The 12236-nt window shown below is 34.7% G+C and overlaps 2 protein-coding genes across 2 annotated transcripts; one reads left to right on the top strand and one right to left on the bottom strand.

Moving 5' to 3' along the window:
- Nucleotides 1-304: 304 nt before the first annotated feature.
- Nucleotides 305-1261, bottom strand: LOC114683554 (olfactory receptor 6C3-like). Its single transcript, XM_028857881.1, has one exon. The coding sequence runs from the start codon at nt 1241-1243 to the stop codon at nt 305-307; it is 939 nt and encodes a 312-aa protein (XP_028713714.1). The 5' UTR covers nt 1244-1261.
- Nucleotides 1262-10527: 9266 nt separating this feature from the next.
- On the top strand, nt 10528-11478 carry LOC114683549 (olfactory receptor 6C6). The gene has a single exon (XM_028857875.1). The coding sequence runs from the start codon at nt 10531-10533 to the stop codon at nt 11476-11478; it is 948 nt and encodes a 315-aa protein (XP_028713708.1). The 5' UTR covers nt 10528-10530.
- The last annotated feature ends 758 nt before the right edge of the window (nt 11479-12236 follow it).

The following is a 12236-nucleotide window of genomic DNA, read 5'->3' as shown; positions in this document are numbered from 1 at the left end:
AGTCCATATGATGTTACTTGTATGTATATTTTTCAGGGCCAACCATTTGGCACAGATTTTAACCAGACTTAAAGGTGTGATCAAGCCTGTGATCCCAGCGACTTTAGAGAATAAGGTACAAGAAATGATGAGAGGCTCAGGCAAGCCTGGGCTACAGAGAGCAGGCACAAGAGCAAGAGAGTGAGAGAGAACGCATTATTGAGACAGACATTGTGAGATCAGCAGAGAATAACAGAGGATTAAAATTTTTCTTACTTTTTATAAAATATTTGCAACAGCAACACTTCACATTAGCACATTGTTTTCATTTGTTTCTGTCAAAAGCTACTTTATGAACTAAGTCTTTGAAGGCTTGTTTTACTTGCTGGTTCCTCAAGGAATAAATAAAAGGGTTCAACATGGGAGCAATCGAAGTGCTGAGAACAGCTACTGTTTTGGTCAGTGATGCCCTTTCTTTTGCAGATGGTTTCACATAGATAAATATGCAGCTTCCATAAGACATGGAGATGACAATCATGTGAGAGGAACAGGTGGAGAAAGCCTTTTTCCTCTGACTGATAGATGGAAATCTTAAAATAGTCCTGATAATATACATGTAAGATAAAATCACCAATGCCAATGTGAACAGCAAAGTAAACAGAGCAAAGTAGAAACCAATCACTTCTAGGAGCCAAGTATCTGAGCAAGACAGTTGTAAGAGGGGAAAATAGTCACAGCAGAAGTGATCGATGACATTAGAAGCACAGAAGTCTAACTTGAGGACCAGCATGAGTGGTGGGAAGATGGTCAGAAATCCTGCCAGCCATGAGGCGAGGACAAGAAAAGTGCAAACTTTCTGGTTCATGATGGTGGAGTAATGCAGTGGCTTGCAGATGGCAACATAGCGATCATAAGACATAGCAGTTAGGAGAAAAAATTCTGTCACACCAATGAAGATGAAGAAAAATAACTGAGCCAAACAATTGTCATAGGAAATGGTCTTGACTTGAGTAATTATTGATGCCAAAAATCTGGGGATGGAAACGCTGGTGAATGTAATTTCTAAGAAGGAGAAATTCCGGAGGAAGAAATACATAGGAGTCTTTAGGTGAGAGTCTAGCAAGGTGAGGAGGATGATGATTAAGTTTCCAGTGATACTTAATATGTAAGTTATTAATAAAAAGATGAAAATTATCACCTGAAGCTCTCTGTTGTCTGATATTCCCAAGAGCACAAACTCTGTAATTACAGTGTAGTTTTTCATGCTGATTTTCTCTTTTAATAAAATGTATCAATGAAAAAGACATCAAAGAGTTTATTTAATGAAGTGGAATTGAAATGTTTGTATATTGACATTATCATCTCCAACAAAATGATGCATTGACTCTCTTTTTTTGTAAGAATTACTACACGGGCAATTTCTGTCATTTAACATTTTGATAGTTAGTATTGTCTTCCTTTATAAATACATATATAGATGTCATTAATTTATCATCATGGCATGCAGGTCAAAGCCAATACTTGTTCATTACCATTGAAATAGAGACTGTATACACGTACTATATTGAATAGGGAAAATATACTTATGGATCCATGTTTAAAATTTCCTTATTAATATTTTTGTATGAAAACTTTGCTCATACTCAAAATTTCTTTATGTGTAATACAGCTTTGAGAGACAGACTACCTCCATAGTAATTATTGACTTCACCTGTAATTTGAATGCTGTTCTGAAATATCTGCTTGGAAAGCACATATGTTGCTTTCCATTTTTAAGATTGCATGCTTTTAGAACTGAAATATCTAATATTTAAAGTCAATTTTGATGCCACTTGAAGCTTACAGAATTTAATTAATAAAATTCAGTGAACAAATTTACAATTATAATGCACAGCATTGTAAAAATTTTCACTCTTACAAAAATCTTTTTTATATATATAATCACAAATACCAGTGCTTGCAACCATAGTCATGTAGGACTATCATTACGTCGGTTATAAGGAGAGGAAAATTAATCACAGAGCTAGAAAAGAGACCCTTAATACTATAATAAATTATGCATTTATATAATTATCATAAGTGATAGTTTAACGATGAACTTTTTAAATATTTACTTTGTGTCTTTATCCTTACTTTTTTGAGAACAAAAGGAAATTCATAAGGAAGTTTTTTCTTTTTTGCAAAAATATTGCTTCTCTCCTTGAAGACTGACTATTCAGAATAAATAAAAAATTATTAGCTTTGCTAATTATAAGATGCAAGACACATCACTTCTATCTGTCCTGTGCAATACTAATACACAACAAACAATATAACGTTTGTGGCATAAGTTCTCAATTATTATGTGATATTGCTTTCTTTGTATAGCAGGAACTAGACTTTTGGCAAGAGATGATTATTAAAAATGGTAAAGGGCATTTCCCCCTTTCCATATATATTTTTGATAGTCCAGTATTGTCTTCGTTTATAATATACATATAGTTGTCACTAGTTATCATCAAACATGCATGTCAAAAGCCAACTTGTTATTAACATTTGAGAAGTGGTTGAATTATATTAAGTGTGCAACTAAGAATAAATGATAAAATGATTGAGTTCTCTAATTCTTTTGAGTTAATAAAGTTTTAAATAACATACAAAACAAATTCATTTAAAACACAGAACATTCTTTTCTTATGTTGTATAACTAACACCCATTAGAAAGGTGATCTTAAATTTTCCTTTATTTTCTTATAGTATAAAATATATTTTATAATTTTTTGGCATTCAGCTAAAAGTTGCTTCTATTATTATATAAACCCTCTAGCATAGATTAAGCAATACTTAACTGAAAGAAAGATTTCGAGTAGTATTACTTAGAAGTAAAATAAATCTCTCTCTCTCTCTCTCTCTCTCTCTCTCTCTGCATTGTGTGTGTGTGTATGTGTGTGTGTGTGTGTGTGTGTGTGTGTGTGTGTGTGTGTGTGTGTGTGTGTGTGTAGGGAGGGTCTTACTCTATAGCTCTGGCTGGAACTCACTGTGTAGACTAGACTGGCTTTGAACTCATGGAGATCTGACTGCCTCTATATATAATGTTCTTAATTCTTCCATATGAACAGAAATATGCTGGAACTTGACTATAAATATGTTTTTAAATCATTACAATTCTTTAATCCAGGGAATAATGGGTGGCACATTTTAAAGTTCTCTGCAGAAGGTAAAGAATGAATATTACATAAGAATTAGACAATTTTACCTTCTGTGGTCACTATAAATCCCTGAGAGACTAGCTTGGAGGAAGAAAGGAAGCAAGCAGAGGTTAATTCAGGAGATGTAATGTGGTCATGAACTACCTGTCTGGAAATCACAGCAATACAGGGAGATGAAAGTATTGTAGACCAATGAGAAGAGGCAATCAACCTGATTTCCCTTCAGCCAAACTTAATTTTCCTAATAAACACATGGACTCTTCACTCGGGAGATAATTTATTCTCAATTATCTTGGGGTTGGTTAAATCTGAGTGAACTAATCTACAATGGGCCATTTGTTGAGGGTAGTGTCTTTATTTTATTCATCTGTGTATCTCAGTGGCCCAGAGAAGGTGAGCAATTAATGAAAACGTTTAATATCCTTACATATAAGCAAAATTTATTTGCTGCTGGTGATAATACAACATGTATCCACTATGGAAATCAATATGGAGTTTCCTCATAAAACTTGTACATTACCCAACCATATAATTCCTTGGCATATATCCAAATAATTCTAAATCCTACCACAAAGATACTTGAACTTTCTTGTTATTTTTTTCCTCAATTCATAATACTAAGGAGATGGAACCAACTTAGTTGTTCATCAACAGATAAATGTATGGTACACTCACACAATGGAATTTTATTTAACCATATATTAATATTAAATAGTGAAGTTTGTAGAAAAAATTGATCTGAAAATTATTATATTGAGTAAAGTAACTCAGGCTCAGGGGAAAAAAACAAAAATTGAATGCTCTCAGGCATATCCTATTTTAATTTTTATATATGTGAATACATATAATGCATTCATTCATTCATATATGGCTGTTGTTGTGTGTCTAGGCCATGTAGGAAGGGTACCACAAGAGGTGAGAAAGGAGGTTTCAAAGACACAGAAGATGGAAATAGAATATATGTGACATAAAAGGAAAGAGGCCTAGCAGGGAAAGAAGGGTACAGGTTGGGGGTTGGTTGGGAAATAAGCCGGGAGGAAGATAAAATTGCAAATTATGTGTGAAAATACCATAATGAAACCAATTACTGGTGTTCAAATTTAAAAAATAAAACTTTAAAAAACAATATTTAAATTAAAAAAATAAAATTCAAACTAACACATAAATATGAGATGCAAGTGTATATACAATAGTGTACAGTAGTATAAAGGGACATACAGAGTGGTCATTATATTTTCCACCTGACTCCTGTTTTCTTTACATTTTAAATTACCCAGTTTAATGCTCTATAATATGGCCTATGTGACACTTTGTCTGTATCTTTACTCAGAAACTCTCTCTCTCTCTCTCTCTCTCTCTCTCTCTCTCTCTCTCTCTCTATATATATATATATATATATATATATATATACACTTATATATATTATATAATTTTGGTAGGTTAGATAGGACCACGTATATAAATATATGTAGTATATAAATTTGGTAGGGTAGATAGGACCATGTAAGAGTTTAGTGTATTACATGTTTTAAAATTTTTATATTTTCCAAAATAGACATTGAGTATATTTTATTATTTTCTTTGTTCATCAATTGCTTTTGTCTTATTTAACCATAAGATATATTTCTGTGCATTAATATCTAACTTTTAAAATTAATTTTGTATGCTATCATACAAATAGTGCTTCATCGTGGAAGTTTCATATGTTTGTTGTTATTCTTGGTTCTCCTTCTTTCCTTTCCCATTCTCATTCCATTCCTTCATTCTCCTCCAGTCCCATTCTGCACTGCCTTTCCCCAGAGAGTCTTCCTTCAGCTTGCATGTCACATGTTCCATGATTCTCCCATTTCTGTTCTAGCTTACTGTTCTTCTAAGTTATTAACAACCTAAGGAAAAGTAGACATGTGGGTGGCTTTTAAGTTAAGAAACCCTCTCAATTTCAGTTACAGCAGAGGAACCGCATACGACCCACAGCTGGTGGATCAGTATTTTAAACCAATCCAGGTCTGAAAAATAGTCCATTTTAACCAGAATATTCCAGCAGATGCAGAAAGAGATATTTTTTATATGAGTAAAAGGTCATCAGCATTTACAATATGTATAGTCCTAGCCTGCAAATTCTGTGTGCAGAATGTTTTGTGTAATTATATCCACATTGCAAAACCGTAAGTGTACACAAAACATTGCCTTCTTCCAACAAAAAATGGGACACCATGTAAATATCCATCACTAGAATACTGGATGTATGCACTGTATTTAGTAAAATCCTAAATGCAATTGCATATACATATGTTTAAAATATGATGTATAGAACTGATGAAGGATGGAGCCCCCAGAGTCCATCATCTATTCAAACTTGGAGTCTTTTATGTTTCAAGATGGAGTTTGGGATTTTTTTCTAGTTCTGTGAAGAATGCCGTCTGGATTTTGAGTGGGATTGTGTTGCTCAGTAGATTGCTTTTGGCAATATAGCTATTTCCACAACATCAGTTCTGCTCATCTATGATCATGGGAAGTCCTTTCATCTTTTTTAAGTTATCTTCTTCAATTTATTTCTTTCATATCTTGATCCTATTTACATGATGTATATCTTTGTCTTCCCCTTTCATTGTATTTTTCTAACAATCCCTAACAGCTAATTCTCTCACTCTTGTAAACATGGTTATAGCTGTTAATCTTTTACCTCTCTCCCATGAAAGGGACCTCAAAAGGCCAGAAGGGGCTGATCTCTAAAATCCTGATAAGGTGATACAGCATGCAGGCCAGTTCTGGGTGCACCTTGAAAATAAAGCTTGTTTTAATTGGAAAACTATTTTTTCAATGTCTTTAGGGATATATAATATTACTTATATGTTTTTTTCAAGGCTGATCACTTAGTTCTGGCAGCAGATTCAGATGGGAAGGAAGATGGGTAGGATTTAGGAGGAGTTGGGGGAAGGGAAATCATAATCAGAACATATTGTACAAAAAAACTATTTTCAATAAAAGAAAAATATAAAATAAATTGTTTTTATTATTTCATATACAAATACTGTTTTTATATAATCTTCACCTTTACAACTGTCTTGGGGAAATCAATTTTGCAACTGCTTTCAGTAACAGAGACTTTAGATGGACATTGGAGTGAAAGCCGGGTCCTTTTGCTCCATTGTCATATCCTGATTTGAAACTGGCCTGGGATGCTTTATATCCTTTATATGGTTCTTTCTAGCACCAGATAGAGGAAGTTCTTGCATCAAACAGAGGAAGAATAGAAGAAGAAAAGACAGATAAAAGTATTAAGCATAGCTGCAACCCAAGACTGAGAAGCACACTCAAGCTTCTTGCAATATTCAGCCACTGACATCCCAGTTGGCATGCAGCTCCTGCATTGCTAGTGTGGGGTGATTCACTATTTGGAAGCTGATGAGGGGTTCCCCCAGAAACAGTACCCCTAAGTCAAGCTTGTACTTTCACTCTTCCTCCTGTTCTACACTTCTCAACCATCATGTTCCAGATGTGCAGGTACCATGTCATCAAACAATCTTAGGTGCTATGGAAACAAACACCCGGCAGCTATAGAGTAATATAATTGATTTTCTTAGTTGAATTTTTCTCACTCTTATTAGTTCTTTGGGGATTTCATGCAGTGTATTTTGATTATATTCGCCCCCTTTCCTGACTCATCTCAGATCCATTACACACACACACACACACACACACACACATACACACACATGATTTTGTGTCTTCCTTTTTCATTTTTGAACACATAAAATACAGTTTGTACTATACTTGGTTGTATGGCCTTCACTCTAGAGTGACCAGTATACCGGGAGTCATACCCTTAAAGAAAAGTAATGCTCACAAGAGATAACAATTACAAATAGCTCCTTAGCTAGGGGTTGGACTTCATGTTCACCTTACCTCTCCATGCTGGAGATTTTGTCTGTCATGAGCCTGCACAGGTCTCTACCATACTACCTCACTTGCTGTGAACTCACATGTGTATCTGTCATGTGGTGTACAGAAATAGTTTTCCTGTAGTCATCCAATGCTTCTGGCTCTTACACTCTTTCCTCCCTGTCCACAATGATCTCTGAGCCTTAGAACGATGTTATATAATACAGATTTTCTGTTCAATGATAAACATTCAGCAGCCTACAATTATCTGCACCTTGACCAGTTATAGGTCTTTGTGTTTATCACTATCTGTTGCAGAAAGAAGTTTCTCTGTTGAGAATTCATCAGTTCACTAATCTAAGGTTATTATGATGTCACTAGCAGTAAATTTAATACTATGTCCATTTAACAGAACCACAGTAGTAGGTTCTTCCTCTATAAGTAGCTACAGTAAACTTAGTTCCCTAAGTCAGACTCTGGTTTGTCACTGGTGCTCCATAAGGAGGGGTTATATATTTGTTACCTCTAAATAGAGAAAGAGTTCCTTTAACACCAAGTTATAAAAAGTAACAGTAAATTTATTCTGCTGTACTAGGATAAAATTAGGTATGCAAACCAACATAATCGAATATGGAGCCTAGAATTACACAGATATTGTCAACAAATATTCAATATGCATGCCAAGAATATAAAATGTGCAAAAGATAGATTTTTCAACAAATGGTATTGGAAAAGGTGAATATCCACAAAGAAATATGTTATTATATACTTGGTTTATACCACAAACAAAAATCAACTCTAAGTAAATTATATAATATTACCTAGCATTTTAAAAGTCTTATAAGAAAACATGGAGGTCAACTTTACATTGGTCTTCTTTATTTATATTTTTTTTGATTTTTACTTTCTGTGTAGGGGTGATTTGTCTGCATGTGTGTCTGTATACTATGTGTGCAGTGCCCATGGAGACAAGAAGAAGGTGTTGGACCACTGGAGTTACATACTGTTGTGAGGTAATATGGGTGCTAGGATTTAAATCCAAGTCCTTTAGAAGAACAACCAGTATTCTTAACCAAGAGCCATCTTTCTAGCCCCAATGACACTGTTTTTAATGATGATTTGAAAGACATGATACCAAAATGCAAGAACAAAACCCAAAATAGATAAGTAAGACTAACCCAAAGTAAAAATAAATAAAAAAACACCAACAGGATTAAAAGACAGTCTATAGGAGTATAGAATGTGTTTATAAATCATAGCTCCAACAGGGGCTAATTTTGAAATTACATAGCAACTACAATGACCTGTTGCTGCTCCTGATAAATTTTCTTGATTTTTCTAAGTTATTTAAGACTCCTATGGGATGCCTTTTCTAAATCCTTGACTAAGACTAGACTACTGTGGTATCTTTTATTATCAATAATGAGTATTTTGTAACAGTAATCCCCAGAGAAGATTTGTAATTTCAGTAGATTCCCTTGAGTTGGTAAGAAGTGGGAAACGGTAGAACCAGAGCATTATAAGTGCACAGTTGGCTATGAGGCATCTCTTTGTTGCAAGAATTGTGTATATTTCAGCAATGATTTCATATTCTTTTATGACTCCCGATTTTTACTTCATCTTGAAGAATGACATCTAATTGGAAGATTAGGATGACAATGATCTCAACACTAAGAATGAGATTTCACAAAATTCAGCCTGTCAGATGGCACATGTTAAAATTACCATCGTAATCTCAAGTTTCCACAGTAAATGTGAAATTGAAGGAATGTGAAAATTCTTTATGGAAGTATACCATGTATTGTGCCTTTTCTGACAAAAACAGTAAGAATATTTCTACTGGATAGTAAAATAACGATCACCTAAACAATTGACATTATCTTTAACTGACAAAGGAGGACGATTGATAGACATGAAAAGGTGAGTCCATGCTGATTTTAAATTAACTTTATAATATGAAACAAAGGCTAATGCACAGTAAGTCCAATGAAGGGAATTGTATTTGGAGTACTGAGTTCTTATATTTTATGAAATGTTTTAAGGGGTAGATATTTTGAGGTTATGTGTGAACAGATTAATGTATTTTATTTTTAACTCACTTCTATATTTGTTTTTCTTTGACTGTTTTATAAAGTGGTGTGAAGATTCTGTAATAAACCAGTCTTAGTGACATCATAATTCTAAGTCTGCTAAACCTACACCATTCAGAAACGACTAATATCTAGCAATCTTTTCACATATGAATGTTAAGGATAATAGGAAAATAAAAAAGTAAACATTTGCTTGATGAAAACTAAAGCCTGAGCATCTTCAGAAGCCAATTTTAAAATTATTCACTAATACTGATTTTTGGAAAATTTGTTGTTTGTTAAAGCATTGTTTTCCCCCAAAATTGGTTCATAAAAGTAGTATAGGCAAAGGAAAACAATATTAATAAGACAAATGAAAAAGGAATAAAAATAGCAAAGAAGAAGCTTTAGTGAACTCATTTAAAGGTAAGAGAGCACCAACTGCTTATTCAACACCAAACTGTCTGCCCTGAAATCAGATACACAAGTAACATTATACAGACTGAGTGGGTTGTACTTATGTATTTAGGAATATACACGTATTTAAGAAAAAAAGTCTACAAATTTGAAAGAGAGCAAGGGGGTGGGATACATGGTAAGGTTTAGAGAGAGGAAAGGGAAAGGGAAAATATTGTAATTATACCATAATTTCAAAAAACATGTTTTAAAAAGTCTTGGCCGGGAGGTGGTGGCGCACGCCTTTAATCCCAGCACTCGGGAGGCAGAGGCAGGCAGATCTCTGTGAGTTCGAGGCCAGCCTGGGCTACCAAGTGAGTTCCAGGAAAGGCGCAAAGCTACACAGAGAAACCCTGTCTCGAAAAAAACAAAAACAAAAACAAACAAACAAACAAACAAACAAAAAGTCCACAAGTAAGCTAGAGCCAGTGGCATGGCCCGTAATCCAGGCTCAAGCAGGAGGACCAGAAGCTTTTTTTTTTTTTTTTTGGATTTTCCGAGACAGGGTTTCTCTTGTGTAGCTTTGCGCCTTTCCTGGAACTCACTTGGTAGACCAGGCTGGCCTCGAACTCACAGAGATCCGCCTGGCTCTGCCTCCCGAGTGCTGGGATTAAAGGCGTGCGCCACCACCACCCGGCCGGACCAGAAGCTTATGGCCTGCTTGGTAATAGGAGACATTTGGAAGTGAATGTGTTAATTTGCACTTATGTAATTATGAGAAAAATACTATTCCATTTCAGGGGTGGAGGTGTTTTATGTGAAGAATGCTGAACACAAAAAGACTAGGACAAGTTTGTAATTAACCTATGGCATATAATTATGTGTAACCTGAAATTTCAGGCTAGAAAACATTTGCAAATGATGTATTTCCGTTTCTGCTTTAGTGTAGGTATATAAATTCTAGTGCACAAAAAATATTTTATTTGTTTTTTGTTCTCTAAGGCTTACAAAAGAGGATGAAGAATCAATCAGTGGAACTTGACTTCATTCTTTTAGGATTGACAGATGACCCACAATTGCAAATTGTGGTTTTTCTGTTTCTCTTTCTCAATTATATGATGAGCCTGATGGGGAACTTAATCATTGTGCTCCTCACCCTGCTGGACCCTCGCCTCAAGACTCCAATGTACTTCTTTCTCCGTAATTTCTCCTTTTTGGAAATCATATTCACAACAGTGTGTATTCCTAGATTCTTGACAACCATTGTGACTGGAGACAAAACTATTTCTTATAATAATTGTGCAGCTCAGTTGTTTTTTATTCTTTTGTTGGGAGTCACAGAATTTTATCTCCTGGCTGCCATGTCCTATGACCGCTATGTAGCCATCTGCAGACCACTACATTACCCGATCATCATGAACAGCCGAGTGTGCCACCAACTTGTCATCAGCTCCTGGGTGACTGGGTTCTTAATCATCTTCCCCCCATTGGCCATGGGTCTGAAGTTGGATTTCTGTGATTCCAGAATAATTGATCATTTTATGTGTGAAACTTCTCCTATCCTACAGATCTCCTGCACAGACACTCATGTCTTAGAAATGATGTCCTTTGTCTTGGCCGTAGTGACACTTGTAGTCACACTGGTACTAGTGAGTCTTTCTTACACTTTCATCATTAAGACTATTATGAATTTCCCTTCTGCACAGCAAAGAACCAAAGCATTTTCCACCTGCACTTCTCACATGATTGTTGTTTCCATAACGTATGGCAGTTGCATCTTTATGTATATTAAGCCATCTGCAAGGGAGAGAGTAACCGTGTCCAAAGGTGTAGCTTTGCTGTATACTTCAATTGCTCCTCTTCTGAACCCCTTCATTTATACGCTAAGAAACCAGCAGGTGAAAGAAGTCTTCTGGGATGTATTACAAAGACTACATTTTTCAAAACACAGTTTAAAATCTTGATATAGACTGCAACCACATATTTAAAATGGAAAATCTATTTCATATATTTTTTATAATTATTATGTTTTCCTATGACAGCAGTTATTTCATATGTGGGAATTTTTTCCTGAAGAACCCTGTAACTCAGTTCTACTTTACATTTTACTTTTCCTTGAAAGATTGTACTCCGTGATAACTAACCTCCTCCAATTCCTTTCTGAAAGTATTTTTATGAGTATATATTATTATTACATGCCCATTTCTGGAAATCATTATATTGAATAAAATAAAGTTTGTATAGTAGCAATTTTCTATGTGTGGTTAATTATTTGATTGAATATCAATGCAATGTGTATATATAACATTCTAATCATTGGGAGACACTCATTATTTTCCTGTAAGTGGTCTTCAAAATCTGTAAAGGACACAAACGCTTAAACCAAATATTATTATGTGGCGCTAAATGTCTCAAAAATATTGTGGGACAGATGGGATAACTTTTGTAGAATTTCAAGGAAAAAATCTTTCAAGAGAATATAATCATGCCAAGGTGAAAAAAACACAAATATAACAACAATTAATGTAAAAAATAGGATGTGAATTTGAAAGAGCGCAAGGAGGGGTATATGAGAAGAGGAATGTAATTATAATCTCAAAACATAAAGAAGTAATTTTTTTTTTTTTTTTTGGTTTTTCGAGACAGGGTTTCTCTGCGTAGTTTTGTGCCTTTCCTGGAGCTCACTTGGTAGCCCAGGCTGGCCTCGAACTCACAGTGATCC

The sequence above is a fragment of the Peromyscus leucopus genome, chromosome 18 (assembly GCF_004664715.2).
Source record: "Peromyscus leucopus breed LL Stock chromosome 18, UCI_PerLeu_2.1, whole genome shotgun sequence".
Lineage (NCBI taxonomy): Eukaryota > Metazoa > Chordata > Mammalia > Rodentia > Cricetidae > Peromyscus > Peromyscus leucopus.
The sequence above is the reverse complement of the archived record's forward strand: the minus strand, read 5'-3'. Positions and strand labels throughout refer to the sequence as shown.